The sequence below is a fragment of the Lithobates pipiens genome, unplaced genomic scaffold (assembly GCF_037356315.1).
Source record: "Lithobates pipiens isolate NorthernLeopardFrog02 unplaced genomic scaffold, aLitPip1_a1.2 Scaffold_18, whole genome shotgun sequence".
In the NCBI taxonomy this organism is placed as follows: Eukaryota; Metazoa; Chordata; class Amphibia; order Anura; family Ranidae; genus Lithobates; species Lithobates pipiens.
In genome coordinates, this window is record NW_027507758.1 from 188,239,083 (window position 1) to 188,258,155 (window position 19,073).

Here is a 19,073-nt window from a genome sequence, read left to right on the forward strand (position 1 = left end):
TTACGGTGCAGGTGTCAGTGCTGTATATCACGGTGCTGATGTCAGTCCTCTCTATCACGGTGCTGCTGTCAGTGCTGTATATCACGCTGCTGATGTCAGTGCTCTCTATCACAGTGCTGGTGTCAGATGACTCTATCACGGTGCAGGTGTCATTGCTGTATGTCACGCTGCTGATGTCAGTGCTCTCTATCACGGTGCTGCTGTCAGTGCTGTATATCACGGTGCTGGTGTTAGTGCTTTATGTCACGCTGCTAATGTCAGTGCTCTCTATCACGGTGCTGGTGTCAGATGACTCTATCACGGTGCAGGTGTCATTGCTGTATGTCACGCTGCTGGTGATCATCTCCTGCACCCTCTTCTTTGCCTACCCTGGTCCCTGACCTTCCCTCTCCTCCATTGCCTTCATGCGCTCCACAGTCCTGAATTGTCACAACAATTTCCCATATAAAAAAAGAATGCTTGTAGTTGTCGATCCCAGATTCACCTCATACATGTGTTATGTCATTGGCCATGTGGTGGGACTATGTTTGCACAGCTATTAATTATTTTATGGCTGCAAATTTGACCTGTAGGTTTGCGAAGTTCGCCTCCCATTGAAGTCAATGGGGCCCGCCACGAACGTTCCAGTTCGCGAACTATCGGCCGCGTTCGCGAAACGTCCCATCGGAAGTTCATCCATCACTAGTTTCAAATATACACATTAAAATTAGGGATTAGATATGTCCATGCAAGGGCAAGTGCTAAAGTTTTCTGATGCGTTTCGAAGGAAACCCTCTTCATCAGTCTTGTAGAATGACAAGAAAGGTCTGTACAGTATTGTGGACCGACATAAAGGGGAGTGGCTAGTTGGGAGGAGTGTCACATGATAAATGATGAGTTCTCCTAAGCTCTAAGGTTGTTCACATGCCAGCACTCTATATGTCATAGAGAGATGTGATTCATATGTTCCTTATGGGAATTCAATGTGTATCACATCTCCCTATGATATATAGAGCGCTGGGATGTGGACAACCTTAGAGCTTAGGAGAACTCATCATTTACCATGTGACACTCCTCCCAACTAGCCACTCCCCTTTATGTCGGTCTACAATACTGTACAGACAAAAATAAGGATGAGTTGGCGTAAAAGACCAATGACAGTAAAAAATCTATTTTTTTCATAAAAAGAAGGGGAGGGAAGGGGAAAAGGGGGAGATTAAAAAAATATATAATAATGTCCAAAAAATTATTGTAGTCAATAAAAGTTCAAATTCAAAGCACCAGTGGAAGCACCACTCTCTAGGAAAAATACAATGCAAAGAAAGAAAGAAGTGCGCCAAACTAAGTGCAGTATGTATAAAATTGCATTTAATATGATGAAAAACACACAGCCAAATGGCTACTGACAAAAGTTGATAATGGTCAGGCATGTCTATATAATGACGGGAGAGGTATTCAAGGTCTTTTGTCCACGGAGGAACGAAGATGGTTGATTGCTGATAAACCCATCAGAGGTGGTGTAGCGGTGCAGGCTCTGTAGTTGTTGATATTAATTTTAAATTCGCCGCCTTGTAGATGCTGTAATAGCAGCCGTGTATGGTCTGTGCAACGTCTGGTGAGCCGAGAGGCTGGAACCGGAAGTGCGCCTCAGCGTGGAACGCAAGCTTCGTAGACAGGAAGTGACGTAACGACCAATCAGAAGACACGTTTCACAATATCCATTGTTTGCTCAGTTTGTGAAATTTGAACATTGGTCTGGGCAGGAAGGGGCTTAAAACGGAGGTCTGCACCTGCTGCAAAAATTAAAAGCCAGCAGCTGATGACTTTTAAATAATAGGACACTTACCTGTCCTGGAGTCCAGTGATGTCAGCACCGCAGCTGATGTTTCCATCAGCTGTCTGGGGCATGCCGCCTCCATTGTGAATCCTACTCCACATGCGCGAGGCTCCGCTCCTCTCTCCTACTGGCCCGGTGACAGGGGGAGGAGGAGGGAGCCCAGCCGCGACGTCAATACCCTCAGCTGAGGCTCCCAGAAGTGGGGAAAGCATACCTGTGTGGCAACGGAGAGGGGGGGTACAATGAGCGTAAGTTCCACTTTTGGGTAGAACTCCGCTTTAAGGTGCCCAGTAAGCAAATAGCTAATGTCTCTTCACCATGGTGTCAACAAGGCTTTAAAGCAATTGTAAAGTCTTGTTTTTTTTCCCTCAAAAATAATTGGATTTTTATAACGGCTTACCTGTAAAATCATTTTCTTTTGAAGTACATCACGGGACACTGGCTTTAAAGAAAATTTCTTCTAGGCTGAGAATCCGACTTAGATAATCCAGGTAGTGTGGTGACCATACTTTGGTCTAAGCGGGCTACCAACTGGCTTATCAAGAACAGATCCTCCAGGTAAACCATGATCGTTATACTTTGGGCCTTTAATATGGCTAGAAGAGGGGCCAGAACCTTTGTAAACACTGAAGGTGCAGTAGCTAGACCGGAAAGCAGAGCTACACACTGAAAATGATGATTTTGCACCTTAAAAAGTAGATATATTACTAGTGAGTGAGAAAATAGGCATATAGAGGTATGCATCTTTGATGTCAATTGATGACAGAAGTTCTCCTCCTTGTAGGATGGAGATAACTGATTGGATTGACTCCATGCAAAAAAAAGAGTGGTTATAATCAGGAATTGAATTTAGATTTTTGAGATCCAGAATGTCCATTTGGATTTAACCAAACCCCAACCTCTGCTCTTACATAGGGGCCACCATGATCACTTTTTGCCAAAAGATGGTCCAATGCTTGAGAGAAAGACTTCTTTTTATCTGGATCCTTAGGAACGTTTGATCTGAGAAAACGAGGAGACAGGAACTCTTGGAACTCCAGTTTGTATCTTGGAGCTATTGAGAAAAGTCCCCCATTGGTCTTGACACTCTTCCTGCTAGATCCTTGAGAACTGCAGAAGAATTCCCCCTATTGAGCGAGTGGGGGCGCCTCCTCATAAGGAGGCTTCAGTATCTTGTCGGTTTCCTCCCTGAAGGCCTCTTTTGTCCCTGGGGTTAATCCTGATGATTACCTTTTGAACCTGACAGTGGAAACTGTTGTGACTGCCTGGAGGCTGATGCCCCTGGCACAGAAGAAAAAAATTTAAAAAATGAAAATACATTTACTCCTTTTCTTAAATGGCAAAAGGGGTACTTTTTCCACTAGAATTTTTTTGGATGTATTATCCCCAAATAGCTGTTTCACCGCAAAAGGAAGACTAGCCAGGAGCTTTTGCATGGTGCTTAGCGAAGGGCGCAAAGCCTGAGGGATAGAATCTCTCATAGCAACTATTGCAAACATAAATCTGCCAGATCCTGGGCCTGCTGAGCAGGATAACCTTGAACACCTGTTTAAACTGGTCTCTCAAGGATTAAGCAATTACTGTCAGCACAGGCTGAAACACTCAATCTGCCAGAGAAAAATTTAATAGGAATTCCAACTTTTTATCCGCTGGATCCCTGAGTATTTGAGCATTGTCTGCCGGACAAGTCAAACTCTTATTCAAAGAGGATATAACAGCATTAATTGCTGGTATACCCTACTCAGTGAATTTCCTCCACCAAAGGATAAAGTGTAAAAACTTTTTAGGAGGGAAAATAATGCTTATCTGGGTGATCCTCTCAGACACAAAAAGCTTTTCCAACAATGAATGGATAGGAAAAGGCATGCACAGCTTAAGGAGGCTTTAGCGAACCTAAACACTTAGTTAAGGGTATATAAATGTGGAGCGGACCATTCAGCAAGAAATTGCACCATCAATCTTAAGATTGAACCCGCTAATTCTCCCGCATTTGACACCTCAGAAGAGGAGTCATCAGCCTCACCATGGTCCCCCCTGAGGGAATTAGTCTTCTCCTGCCGCTAGTTCCTCAGGTTGAGGATCCTGGGCAATGGAAGAGAACCTGTTGCATTTTGACCCACACTGGGATGCGATTGAAGTGGCTAAACTTTTTTTTTATTAAACCTATCATGACTGAGGAAAAAATATCTTTTTAGTAAAATAAACAGGGGCTGCAGTGTTGAAAACAGTTGCAAACATTTCATCACCCTGATGCTCACTCTGACCAGCCACGCCCTCTTAGGGGAGGATGCCATTTGTAGAAATGAGTAGGCTTTCCAGAGCTTGGCCTGATGCACAAAGCAGAGGTACTACCAGAAGAAATCGCATCTACTGCTTGAGCAATAGTTCAGCCACTGCCGACCTATTAATGCTCAGCCCGATGCAAATAGTAAATGTGTCAAATAGGAAATGCATCTGTCACCAAAACCTCTTTCATGCTCCTCTTTGCTCGTATATCTTTCTGACAATTTTGCAGCCAGAAGAAATTGAGTTTTTCTTTTCTTAAAACACATTGCTGGGTTGGAGGATGCCAATGCTGTGCTAAACCCCATCCCCACCTTGCATCACGCCCCCTCCTTTCTCTTTCAATAAAAAAGTTTTCCCACGCAAGCATGGGCCTCCAATACGACGGGATCAGCTTGTGAGTGATGGAGGGATGGCAGGGAGGAGACCTGGAAGCCGTCGCCGAGAAGGGGCGGTGAAAGAAAATGCCATTGTCGATCATTTTCAGTTCTCCCTTAGGCTGGGTTCACACCGCTGCGTGTGGGAGACCCGGATGTGATTCGCACCGCACTGCAGTGCAAATCACATCCGATCTGTCTGTGCGATGCGAGTTCAGCCATACAGATAGTATGGCTGAATTCGCATCGCACCCGCCGCAAACTCGCACAGGACCCTTTTTTTGGTCCGCAGCAGAATCGGATAGCATGGGGGTTCACACCATGCGATCCGATTCCTGTCCGAGTTTGCAGATCGCACTGCGATATGCGGACTGGTCTGGGGGTGTCATTAAGATTTCATTGACACTCCCAGCAGTCCGCATAGGGCAGTGTGAACTGCCGGCGGGAGGCATGCGATGCGGGAAAACGCCGCGGATTCGTGGCGTTCCCGCATCGCTATGGTGTGAACCTAGCCTTATACTCAGCCTCATGAAGAGGGAAAGAGTTCAGCCCAGGTGGGGGGTGTCTAGAGGAAGCAAAACCCCCCAAACTTACTGGAGGTCTGACTACTAGCCAGAGGAAAAAAGTCTGCTGCTTCTGTAACACAGGGCGATCTCTGAGGAAAGCATGAGAAGGTACATGCTCCATACAGACCCCATTAGTGGCACTTCGGCATGACAACATTTACTTTAAAGGAGACATTTCATAATAAATTGAAAAAATTCCTTAGAAAACTCCACTTACCTTTCCCGTCGCATGGGGTTTCTGTGGTAAAACCAACAGACCCCATCTTCACCCTTCACGGTGGGTTCCGTTAACAAACCTTCAGGAACTGGGGACCCTCAGGGAACCCACAAATCCTTGACCTGTAATAGCATCTCGCCAGTAAATCTTTATGGCCTGAACACCAAAAGTACTGGATCCCGGGGTCCAGCTCTCGAAAAAGAGAAGCGTTTACAAGCAAAACCTTGTTTCTTCGGATAGGAGGCCAGGGCACCATTCAATTTGGCCTTTAGCACAACTTCACTTGTGACCAACACCTGAGACACTGGCGAAAAAACTAAGATACTCCTGGTATGGGAGGGGTTATATAGGGAGGCAACTTCCTATATAGGATGTGCCAGTGTCCAGCACCTGAAGCTGGACTATAACTCACATAGTAATTACTCTATGACTCTGTGTCCTGTGATGTACGATTAAAGAAATAACAAACATGTTATATTTACCTGTTCTGAATAGTGGTTTTGCACCTCTTCTCGGGTCCCTCTTTGGTGCTCCTGGCCCCTCCTCTCCTGTCGAGTGCCCCCACAGCAAGCAGCTATGGGGGCATCTGAGCAAAGTCATAGCTCCGTATGTTTATTCAGACACGGAGCCCTAGTTCAGGCCCGACCCCTCTCTCCCGTGATTGGCTAACTGACTTTGACAGCAGCGGGAGCCAATGGCGCCTCTGCTGTGTCTCAGCCAATCAGGAGGAGTGTCCCAGACGGTCAAGGGACTTGTGGACATCGCTGGATAGAGATGGGGCTCAAGTAAATATTAGGGGTAACTGAGCGGGGCTGCCACACACAGGTTTTTTATCTGAATGCATAGAATGCATTCAGATGAAAAATCTTCTGACTTTTCTGTACACTGAGCCACACATGCTACTGTGACTCCTATATACGTGCGCAAGAGTGGCATCAAAGCGGCCAGAGAGAGTGAACCCAGAAGGAAGACCGGAGAAGATGCAAGTGTCTGTGACCAGTGACAGCTCAGCGTTAGAGGACTTCTTTTGATAGGCAAGTCTGTCATAATGTGCTAATTTGTGGTGTATACCACATTATGTAAGGTGACCAGATTTTTAAAATGAAATCCAGGAACATATTTTTTTTGTGGCAAACGGTAAACTATTTTATAGGCATACAGTATTTTCCTCAAATTATATATGTATGTTTATGGAATGATTGTATGATATATACATTATTTCTCACATTCTGTCCATGAGATAAAAAAAAAAAGGTACTTCTTACAATTTTTTGGGATAGGACTACCAAATGTTAAGAAGATAAGATAGAGAAAAAAACTTTTGAATGCATATTTTGTATTTTATTCTCACCAAAGAATTTTGGTTCACTGATAAGGCTGCACTGATATGCAGCAATGATGGGCACTCATAGACTGCACTGATATGCAGCAATGATGGGCACTGATAGACTGCACTGATATGTGGCAATGATAGGCACTAATAGACTGCATGGATATGTGGCAATGATAGGCACTGATAGACTGCACTGATATGCAGAAATGATGGGCACTAATAGACTGCACTGATAGGTGGCAATAATGGGCACTAATAGGCAGCACTGATATGCGAGAGCGGAGCTGGGATGTGGAGCCGCTCTAGGGCTATTTACCTCCCACTATGCAGCGTGAACAGCAAACAGAGTCATTGGTTGCTAGGACACGCAACCTAATGACCGCAAAGGCAAGCATCGTGGCGGCGGGGGATGTGAGAGGCGTGGGAGATCTGAAGGCAGAGAGAGGCGCAGCCGAAAGGAATCCTCACTGGGTTGAGGGAAGCCCATTGAGTGGAGCGCAGTGCTGGAACTTGGTCGGGCACTAGCTCCTTCCCCAGGAGTCAGGACAGATTTACTGGATGGATGGATGGATGGATGGATGCATCTGGTCACCCTAAAATTATGGCATAAACTACCTAGGGGGGCTCCTTTAATAAAAAAAAAAATAAAATAAAAAAAGTTTATTGCAGCTTTAAATAAAGTGATTGCGACTTCTCCAGGGAAGAAGCCAAGCTGGCCACTCAAATGAACCCTACAACTGCCGGGCATCTTTACTATGTAACCAGCAGGCATCACCTAAATCACCCTCTGTTTGAAAGCTGTCATTTCATAGCGAGAGGAAGAGATGCTTCATCCAATCCTCTTCCTCTGTGGCAGCCTCATCCCAGGAGATAATTAAATTACACTACTGTACAACATAAGGAGAGCGTATTTCAGATAAAAAAAAAAGTTTACTACTAACCTCTGAGAATTACAGAACACCTGTAAAGGAGAAGGTGTTCTGTAGTCCTAGTCCATTTCATGTGGTCTGATACAAGTGGACAGTTTGACAAAATGTTACATTTTTGTACTATGGTAAGTTTTCTTTGTGGGGAAATCACAGGTCTACTGCGCCCCCTGATGGCACCTGCAATAAAAGCGGTTTTATGGTCATCAATGTGCCCATTGTACTAATTGTTAATTTTTTTACGCTCATTACCTTTTTCAAGGACCACACAGAAGGTAAAGGAAAATGTTCCCAGCTTGACCAGCGTAAATATAGGACATACCTGACAGATAAAGCTGAAAATCACAGAAATAGACATCACTACTCCAGTGGTTACCAGGGGCATCGGCCAGGTATGTCATATACATAGTTATATTAGTCTAAGCTGGATCAATATAACCATGTAAAACACACTGATGCCTAGAATTATTCTTTAAAGTTCCATTCAAAACTTAAAGTTCCCATTATTCATATCTGATGGGGTTTTCCAACAGATCTGATAATTTTCTGTGATATTGATTGTTGCTTGAACCCTATTTATTGCATTCAATGTCTAAAAAATATGATTATTTACGTGCAACGAATGGTTAACCACCTGAGCCCCAGGCCTATTGTTACACTTGTGTAAAAATCCGCTTTTTTTCCCATTCGAAAATTACTTAGAACCCACAAAATTATATATAAGAGGCCCTTGACTAGAGAACAAAATATTAATTAATAATTATAATAATTATGTCATTTGGTATTTGCACAGCAGTTTTTAATACCCAAGTTTTTGGCAAAAAATACATGAATTGTAATGCACAAAAACACAATACCAAATTGTTTGGTAAAATATAAAATATGATGTTACACCAAGTAAATAGATACCCAACATGTCACGCTTTAAAATTGCACATGGTCGTGGAACTGGGCCAAACTACTGTATTTAAAAATCTCTATAAGCGACATTTTTATGGCCTTAACAGTTTCCAGCTTAGAATTGCAAAGGTGGTCTGGTGCTAGAATTATTGCTCTCACCAGAATGTTTGCAGAGATATCTCACATGTGGTCCAATCATCTTCTGAACTGGCAGGTGAAAAAAAAAATGATATCTCAGTCAGCTGCAGCGATGACCAAGATATCACCCTTCCAAACCAGCGACGTATGAGGTTATTCTTCACTACTCACTAATACTTGTATGCAGTAGTTTTGTTATTGCACTCTATGCCATATTATATGACATTCACCAGTGTGTGTATAATGTTGAGTGGGTATGAAAATATGCTGAAAAAAATTAAATGATGTGACTGCAACCTAATCAATTTCTGAGAGAACCTGTGCTTTTCTCATTCGTGGCAAAATGACAGGTTCTCACACCCTTCTCCCTTTTCATGGATACGTCCTTCCCGCTACTGCTCCATTTGTCCCATAGTTTAAGTTTGGGTTCACACTATTGCAAATTGGATACGGATGTTAACCCACATCCAATTCGCATAGAGGTAGATTGTGACCGGTTCTCTATGGAGCCGGTTCATGCATCTCCGATGCGGCTCCAGTGAGAATTGCACAGGAGTCCTGTGTGTCTTTTGGTCCGTTTCAGGTCTGAATTCAGCCTAAAATTCAGGCTGAAATCAGAACCTGAAACGGTGAATGGGGACGCACCAGACTCCTGCTATGAGCCGTTGCATTCTCCAGTGTGAACCCAGCCTAAATCTTGTGTGAGCTCTGGCATGTTACACAAAGTTTAGGCCAGCAGATTCCTCCCCCTCACCACCAAGGATAGGGCTACATTCCTCCCATTCAACAGCAAAGAGGGGGCTACATTCTTCCCACTGAACACCGATGTTGGGGCTTCATTTCTCCCACTGACAACCAGTAATGGAATGGCGCTTTAACCAAAAGTGATGGGGCTACATTTCTGACACTAACAACCAAAGATGAGGCTACATACCTCCCCTTCGCCACCAATGATGGGGCTACATTTCTCCCACTTACGATCAATGATAGAGCTACATTTTTCCCAATGATGGCGCTACACTCCTCCCATGATGGGCCACTATATCCTGAACAGCAATAATGGGGCACCATTGCTTCTACTGGTCACTGCTGGGGCATTTATTACTCCCACTGAATACCGATAATTTATTAGTCTCTAGGACCATTTATTCTGAAGCATTTATTACTCCTACTGACCACTAACACAGAGGCATTACTTCTGGTGACCAAGGAGGACAGGATCTTTTATTATTCCTACTAACCACTGATGAAGCATTTGTTTCCCCTGCTGACCATTGTTGAAAGTGATTAATTGTTAATACTGATCACAGGCCAAAGGATCATTTGTACCCCACACCGATGAAAGGATCATTCATTATTCCTACTGAACTTTGACACCAGGCACTTTTACTTTCATTAACACTAAGATAAAAATGTTGTCCATCAATGTGTATGAAGCTGCACCAAACAGTAATTCCATTAGTATACGTATAGGTTACATCTAGTAATCTACCACCCATATCTGTCAATGTGACTTGACTGTGGTAGGCCGAAATACCAGTAAAATCATGTATCCCACCTACCCCCACTGACAACAAAGACTGACACCCCAGACTGAAACCTGCCCACCTATCCCCAACTACTGACAGCTCAAATTGACACCCTCCCACTGCCTGCAAACCATCCACTCAGCTATCCTCAACCACCGACACCCCCCACATCCATCTCCAAACACATTACGCTCAGAAAGGTCCACCAACCATTTGCAACCCTCAAACACTCAACCACTTCCCTTTTTTCTCGCAACTACAAGATCTCATTAGAAGTTTAAATTAGATTGATGGCTGTGTCAAATGTCTTAGGACAGCCATTACACTAAAATCTGACTGTACAATCTGTGCCCCATCTTATTTTAATTTACTAAAACAATGTAATTTGAGGACAAATCTATAGTATACAAGCCAATCTTTTTTTTATCTAACTGCACAGGCCCTTCTATTACATTATATTTACAGTTTTTGGTAAATCTAAAAGGAGATTGTACAACCAAACTGTATAGTGTACAGTCAGCCTATTACTGGGTACAAACCTGCATGAATAAATCTGACAGCTCCAGTCAGAGCTGTTGTACTAACCATGCAATGTTAGTGAATAAATGAATGAAATACTTGTATAGCGCACAATGCGAACTGAATCGCCTCTAGGCGCTGAGTACAACGATACCCCCCCCACTGAGCTGTTGTGCTCTGACAGTGGGATGCCCCCACCAGAACACCCTGATAAGTGCTTCTTTCCATTGGCTGAGAGCACTGATCGGGAGTCGACCGGCTGCTGCTGGTTTTCCAGCATGCAGGTCCTACAGAAGCCGGCCGGCTTCTGCAGGACAGACCAACATACACACAGGCCGAATGTCTGGCTTTTTTTTTTTCCTTAAACGACCGTTGTTTCCGACATTCAGCCGGTGTGTACAGGACTTAATGCTCACCATACACATTACAATACGACGATATAATCTCTGTACAATAAACGTTAGAGCTACCAAAACTGTTATCTAAAGGCCTACTTAATCTATCCAAACATTTTTTATCCAGCCCGGCAGACCCTTGCTTTACATTTTTGTTTTTAAATCTAAAAGAGATTGTACAGATTGTAATGTGCATGGTCAGCTTAACCACTTGCTAACCAGCCACGCAGTTCTCTGAGGGGAGAAGAGACTGATTGTCTGTTCATACTATGAGCAGAGATCTGACAGTCCCCTCCCCCCGTCAGTTTGGACAGAGAGAGGAAACACAATTAACCCCTTGATTGCCCCCCTAGTGGTTAACCCCTTCCCTGTCAAAAATAAATAAAAGTAATCGCAGATCATCACCATTACTAGAAAAAAAAATGCCATAAAAACTATCCCCTATTTTGTAGATGCTATAACTTTTGCGCAAATCAAACGCGTATTCTTTTTTTTTAACAAAAATACGTAGAATACATATCAGCCTAAACTGAGGAAAAACATTTTTTATATGTTTTTGGGGGATATTCTAGCAAAAAGTAAAAAATATTGTGTTTTTTCTAAATTGTCGCTCTTTTTTTGTTTATAGGGCAAAAAATAAAAAAACCGCAGACGTGATCAAATACCACCAAAAGAAAGCTCTATTTGTGGGGGAAAAAAAAAGGACGTCAATTTTGTTTGGGTGCCACGTCACACTACCACACAATTGTCAGTGCTGAATCGCAAAAAGTGCTCAGGTCAGGGAGTAAAATATTCCCGGGCTGAAGTGGTTAAAGACTGGACATAACTACTCGGCAAGGATTCTGTGTAAACACCAAAGGTTTTTGCTTTCAATTCTGACTACAGTGTACCTTTACAATATACTTTACTGAACTTATTATCATATCCTAAGTCAGTCATAGTCATGCTTGGAAGTTATAGAAGAAAGTTGCAAGTTTCCTTGTAAGGTCTCAATATACAAATCTATGCTTCCAAAGGGGTTTGTGTATCACATGCTTATATGAATTACAGATATGAGCACAAAACTGGGTACATTTGTCAACAGCCTGGACATAAACTCCACTTTTCTCGATTCAGGCATTTCACAGTACAACGGTCCCTAAGTCAAACAGTTACTGACATTTTTTATTACCACCTTAGATGCTTTCAGTCACCTTTGAAGGACTAAACAAAACATAAAAGCAACTGGATGAACACTGGAAACTCAAACTATTGAAGCCAATTGTGTGCTATGTCTTCGGATTTGTACATCTTCTGATTTGTTTCCTTTTTTCCAGTAAAATCTAAGCATTAAAAGCAAGCAAAATAATGCTGGCAAACTTTTGTTTGTGTTGCATCGAGTGATTGATTTAGACATTCAATCAAATCAAATAGGCAACAGCATGAAAAATTGATGCCTGTATGGCTGGCATAAGGCAGAAAAGTTAAATTATTGTCTATGTAAATTTAATTTTTAAGTATACACGGTGTCATATTGGAGAAGTTTTGTTTTTTCCTTATTGTCGCAGGGAAATTGTAGACAATTTCTCAATATAAGTGTGCAGGAATACACAATATTTCATGCAATTACAGCTCTTCCCTTGATGCAAGCAAAATTCTTAAGTTAAGGCCCCTTTCACAATGGCTTTGCCCACTTCTTTCAACAGGGAATCAGTAAGCAGGGCCCCTGCTTAATTGGAGCTGAACGGGACAAAACAGGATTTTTTGTTACTCACCGTAAAATCCCTTTCTCTGAGTTCATTGATGGACACAGCGCCCACTCCTCTATTGGAGTTTATACTTCCGACTGATACTGCTTTGTGGCAAACAGTCTTGCCTATAGCAGGAAGGGGGTTTTATACAAGCTAGGACTGCCCATAGGTGGTGCTTTGTTTTTCTGCCCAGTGTCCTACTCCTTTAGGTGGCGATATGACCCTATGGTCAAGATTCAGAAGTGCTGTGTCTGCCAATGAACAGAAGAGGAATATACGTTTTCTGACATCCATGTCTGTTCACCTTGTGTCTGCATTTTGACAGCAGAGGCAGACTCATGATGGCTCTATGATCAGTCAGACGTAAACGGACTTGTGTCTGTTTACATCATGCTACCTCTGATCCTTCATATTTAGGTTCAAAACAGACCTAAACAGACTCAAAGGTAGTATAGTATAAAATGAACACAAACTTCCCATCAGGTCCACCTGAAAAATTGACATGCAGACCTCATCCACAAGCCTATGTAAAAGAAGCCTAAAGGAAAATTAAAAAGCCTACACGAACAGTAGGGATCTTGTAGTGGACTCCTCAATGCCACCTTGCACAGCCCACATATATTTTGTGTGCTTGTGTAGGCTTTTGAATTGTTTGAAACAAAATCTACTTGTAAGTGTTAAAAACTTTATATTTTACTACACATCAATGTATACAAGTTTATTGATTTGAGCTGAAAATCAACAAATGATTCAGGATTAAATTTGAATGTATGTTACTCTTTTCAATCATTTTCTTGTACCATAAGGTGTTTGTAAACATGCCGAGAATGTACAGAGGCTGAATATCTACAACTGATTAGACAGATGAATGTAACAATAAAATCTACTTTAAATATTTACAACCAGTACAACACAAATTCATGGTTACCCAATAAGTGAAAACACACATTCATAAAGTATGTTAAAACCGGAAATGGTACTTCCTATATTCAATGTATGTATGTATGTATGTATGTATGTATGTATGTATGTATGTATATATGTATATATGTATGTATATATATATATATATATATATATATATATATATATATATATATATATATATATATATATATATATATATATATATATATATATAAATAATCAGAAAGCAAACAGTAGAAACAAATGTTGGTGACGAATCCATAATATTTTACCTTTGAAAAAAGTGACAGATACATTTCATTGTGTTATATTAAATATTCAGAGAATAGTCTAAGTGCAAAATAAGTTCAGGCTATACCCTAGTGTTTCAGGGAGATCATATATTTGTGCAATTTTTACTCTTAATAATGCTGAAAGTCAGTTTTCCGACTTCTGTATTATTTGATGACAGACAAAGGAGTTGGGAGGTCTCTGTAGGCAGTCTGTGCCTGCTGTACAGAACATCTACATTATTTTGTCTAATCCTAATGTAAAGTATCCTTTAAGCTGTACATTCCACTTGCTTCCAGCAAAAGTTAGGAATACACTCGTAGATTTTTGTACATTCAACGGCTTGAAAAATTTTGTTTGCAAGTACAGTAAAACCTTGGTTTGATAGCGTTTTGCAAGAAAAGCAAAATTTTTTGATAAATTTCTACTTGACATACAAGCGATGTCTTGATATACAAGTAGTGTCACGTCACAACTGGGTATAAAAGACGAGAGGTGCCGTAGCAATAAAGTTACATTTAATGAAGGTACATTTAGCAACTTACATGGTTGATGACTAAAACAGGCATGTCTAAGTATGCAGGCATCCGGGGTAGACCATCCTCTGTACCGCCATCGACGTCATTCCTTCCACGCTGCGCTCCACGAGCTCTTCAACACTTGCTTTCAGATTGCTCTACTGCAGGGTAGTCTTCCTGGTCACACTAGCAGACTGACAGTGGTGAGAGCCGTGGAGGATGGTGCAAAATATGGTCTATGTGGACAGCTTTACCCCAGATGCCTGCATACTTAGATGTGCCCCTTTTAATCATCAACCATGTAAGTTGCTAAAGGCGTTACCTTCATTAAACGTAACCATATTGCTACACTCAGAGGCACCTCTCTTCTCTTTTATGCTCTCTAGCTCCTGCTGAATTTTCCTTCTAATCCTCTTGCGGAGGCTGTCATTTGTGGTTTAGTCGGACTGTAATACAAATAGTTCCGTGACAGCTGTATTCATGATACATGTTCTATGACTTGCTAACTAAACCTATGTGGTTGGGTGATTACCTGTTCTTTAAACATTAACAGGATTTTATTTATAAATATATATTCAAAAATGCTGATAGAGCCAATTTAATTAAAAACATAAGCTTTTTTTTTTTTTTTTTTTGTTGCATAAAAATTACTCACAAGTAAAATGATGGTCATAAGTATTTTGGGACAGAGGTCAGAATTTTGACAAGGTGCAAATGAAAGGGAATGGTTGTGGATGTAAAAGTTTAAAAACAAAAAGGTGCTATAGAAAGCATGAAATACACATAAAGAAAACCGTTTTCCCCATAGATAAACTATTGTTAATGTTTTCAATGCTAGAAGAGTTCCTTGTAAAAAGTCCATCAGAATGTGTTTCAGAATAAAGTCAGCGGGACTTTCAGGAAAGCCAACTGCTGAGCTTCTCTGCAGTTAGAAGAAATTAGTCTTGAGTTTGATGGTGGGTGCACTTTGTATGGTAGGAGCAGGCTGTCGAGAGGCAGCTTTAGCCTTGCTGGCCTGATTAGCTCTAATGGCAGTTTCTAAGCATGCTTTCAACTCTGGAGCAGCTCCCATAACAGTTTTAAATGCATGAGGATAAAGAGGACCAATACGCATCAAGTTCTGCAGTGCAAACTCATGAAGATCCTTTGAGGAGGGTGATGCCGAGCTGAAAGCATTGACATCCAGCAAATAAGAAATCAATGTTGGAACCAGCAGAGCAAGAAGCTGGACTCCTGTGGAGAAAAAAAAATATGTTAAAAATGTAACTGTAGAAAAGTTATTCTACCTATAATATCTAAAAAACACATGCCCATATCATTATCATCATTTTTTTATTTGTACAATGTAAAGTAGTGAGTGTACAGCTTGTATAACAGCGTAAATTCGCTGTCCCCTCAAAATAACTCACAGCCATTCATGTCTAAAACGCTGGCAACAAAAGTGATTACCATCTCCAAGTGAAAATGTCTAAATTGGGCCCAAATTGTCAATATTTTGTGTGGCCACCCTTATTTCCCAGCACTGCCTTAACCTTATTGGGCATGGAGTTCACCAGCTTCACTGGAGTCCTCTTCCACTCCTCCATGGCATCACGGAGCTGGTGGCTGCTAGAGATCTTGCATTCCTTCACCTTCCGTTTGAGGATGCCCCACAGATGATCAATAGGGTTTAGGTCTGGAAACATGCTTGGCCAGTCCATCACATTTACCCTCAGCTTATTTAGCAAGGCAGTGGTCATCTTGGTGGTGTGTTTGGGATCGTTAGGCGGCCCAGTCTCTGAAGGGAGAGGGATCATGCTCTGTTTCAGTATGTCACAGTACATGTTGGCATTCATGGTTCCCTCAATGAACTGTAGCTCCCCTGTGCTGGCAACACATGCAGTCCCAGACCATGACACAGCCACCACCATGCTTGACTGTAGGCAAGACACACTTGTCTTTGTACTCCTCACCTGGTTGCCACCTTACACGCTTGACACCATCTGAACCAAATAAGTTAATCTTGGTCTCAGACCACAGGACATGATTCCAGTAATCCATGTCCTTAGTCTGCTTGCCTTCAGCAAACTGTTTGCGGGCTTTCTTGAGCATCATCTTTAGAAGAGGCTTCCTTCTGGGGCAACAGCCATGCAGACCAATTTGATGCAGTGTGCGGAGTATGGTCTGAGCACTGACATCCTGACAGCCCTCCCACCCCTTCAACCTCTGCAACAATGCTTGTAGCACTCATATGTTTATTTTCCAAAGATAACCTCTGGATAGGATGCTGAGCACATGCACTCAACTCCTTTGGTCAACCATGACGAGGCCTGTTCTGAATGGAACCTGTCCTGTTAAACCACTGTATAGTCTTGGCCACCGCGCTGCAGCTCAGTTTCAGGGTCTTGGCAATATTCTTATAGACTAGGCCATTTTTATGTAGAGCAACAATTTTTTTTTTTTAGATCCTCAGAAAGTTCTTTGCCATGAGGTGCCATGTTGAACTTCCAGTTACCAGTATAAGAGAGTGAGAGAGTGATAACATCAAATTTAACACACCTGCTCCCCATTCACACCTGACACCTTGTAACACTAAACTGGAATGGCACGCAACACTTCACTGCTGAAGAAAAAGCATGTTGAAGCTCATTTAAAGTTTGCTGGACAACATTTAGACAAGCCTGTGAAATTCTGACAGAAAATAGTCTGGTCAGATGAGACCAAATTTAAACTCTTTGGATGCCATAATACACACCATGTTTGCAAGTAAAATTTGCACATCACCCCAAAAACACCATACCAATAATGAAGTTTGGAGGTGGGTGCACCATGGTATAGGGCTGTTTTTCAGCATATGGTACTGGAAAACTTCATATCATTGAAGGAAGGATGATTGGAAAAATGTACCAAGACATTCTTGATAAAAATCTGCTGCTACCGGGATGATGAAGATGAAACAAGACATTTCAGCAAAACATTGATATCCCAAAGTCAAGGAAACGCAATATGGTTTTAAAGAAAGAAAATAAATCTGCTAGAATGTCCCAGCCAATCATCTGACTTGAATCTAATAGAAAATCTATGGAAACAACTAAAGATCAGAGTTCATAGAAGAGGCTCATGGAACCTTCAAGATTTGAAGACTGTGTGTGTAAGTATGGGCCAAAATCACATCTAAGGAATGCATGCGAGTAGTTTCCCCATACAGGAGGCGTCTTGAAACTGTCACTGCCAATAAAAGATTTTTTACAAAGTATTTAATGAATTTCAGTTAGCGTATTCAATACGTTTTCTGTGTGTCAGTCTATTTTATTACATAATTTCTGAAACGTATTTATTTTGGTTTTGGAAAAAAAAAAAAAAAAATCATTTTTAGAAAAAAAAAAGTATATATTATATATATATATATATATATATATATATATATATATATATATATATATATATACACACACACACACACACACACACTATATATATATATATATATACACACACATATATACACACACTATATATATATATATATATATATATATATACACACATATATACACATATATACACACACATTATTATTATTTTTTAAAGGAAAGTAGTGATTATTAGAAGCATCAGGTTTTTCTTGCTCTTTCTGTGCTCACACACTTTTTACATTACTTTTTACATTTACTGTACATGCAAACAGAAAGTAACTATAAGCCATCTTACAGCTTTGGTGGCATACTAAAATATTTCTTGATGCCAAGTAAATAGCAAACATAAAAAAAGAAAAACAGTGTACTTACTATTTTTTTCTTCTCCCAAAGCAACTACAGTTTCTAATACTTTAATTCCTTCCTGCACTGCCAGCAACTCTGTGCTGTTACTTGGTCTTTTTCTTGCAACAGCCTTTAGATTTTCTACCATGATGGGTGCAAGTGCATGAATATAAGGAGTGGAGAGCGCTCGATTGGAGTGCTGGAACACTGACAATATAAGCTGGTAACATTTTGCTTGCACCTGTAAAATAAAAACATGATAAATTATCAGTTTTTAATGGATACTGAGGCCATAAAAAAAAAGGTTCTCAATTTTATAATCATTTGATACAAAGATTGAAAAGCCTTACAGGGATCCATCAAGCACTATTTGAAATTAAAGTAGTCACATAATCCAACTGCTGTTTTTAAAAACGTCCCCATCCTGTAAAAGGGTATTTTTTTTAATAGCATACTATAAAAGTATATACTACACTATACTAAATGGAAACATTTACAAAAGAAAAGCTGTATGGACACTTCTCTTCTATAAAAATGTATTGTATTCAGCCCTGTGCAGTGACCTTACCCTCCTGGCAGGGTAATTTTCAATTCCATTCAAATTGACCAACAGAGAGGACTATTTTAGAAAATAGCCCTTTTTATTCAAGTGTCAAGACAGTGAAATGTAAAAGTTCTCCTGTTACACATCTCAAAAAAGCAGCATTCAGAAGACAGAGCAATATTAACCAGTTCTGGACCTTGGATGTGAAAGAAATGCCCCAAAAGCCTCAAAAACTTTGCAAGGGTGTATTATCTTTGCCCTTGTTCTCTTCACTCACCGCAGCTCTCCTGCCACTAGCACCAGCAATTGCTTTGCCTCACCAGGTTTGCAAGGGTTACTAAGAAA

General features: G+C 41.1%; 1 protein-coding gene across 3 annotated transcripts in view; it reads right to left on the minus strand.

Annotated features, from left to right (window-relative positions):
• Positions 1–13,432: 13,432 nt before the first annotated feature.
• HEATR5B (HEAT repeat containing 5B) overlaps positions 13,433–19,073 on the minus strand; it is a 139,137-nt gene continuing 133,496 nt past the window's right edge. For all 3 annotated transcript variants that reach the window (XM_077486447.1, XM_077486445.1, XM_077486446.1), the window contains exons 35-36: positions 18,212–18,425; positions 13,433–15,677 (exon numbers count right to left, since the gene is read on the minus strand). In XM_077486447.1, the coding sequence (XP_077342573.1) occupies positions 15,373–15,677; positions 18,212–18,425 (519 nt within the window). In that variant the 3' untranslated portion in view covers positions 13,433–15,372. The remainder of the gene's footprint in view (positions 15,678–18,211; positions 18,426–19,073) is intronic.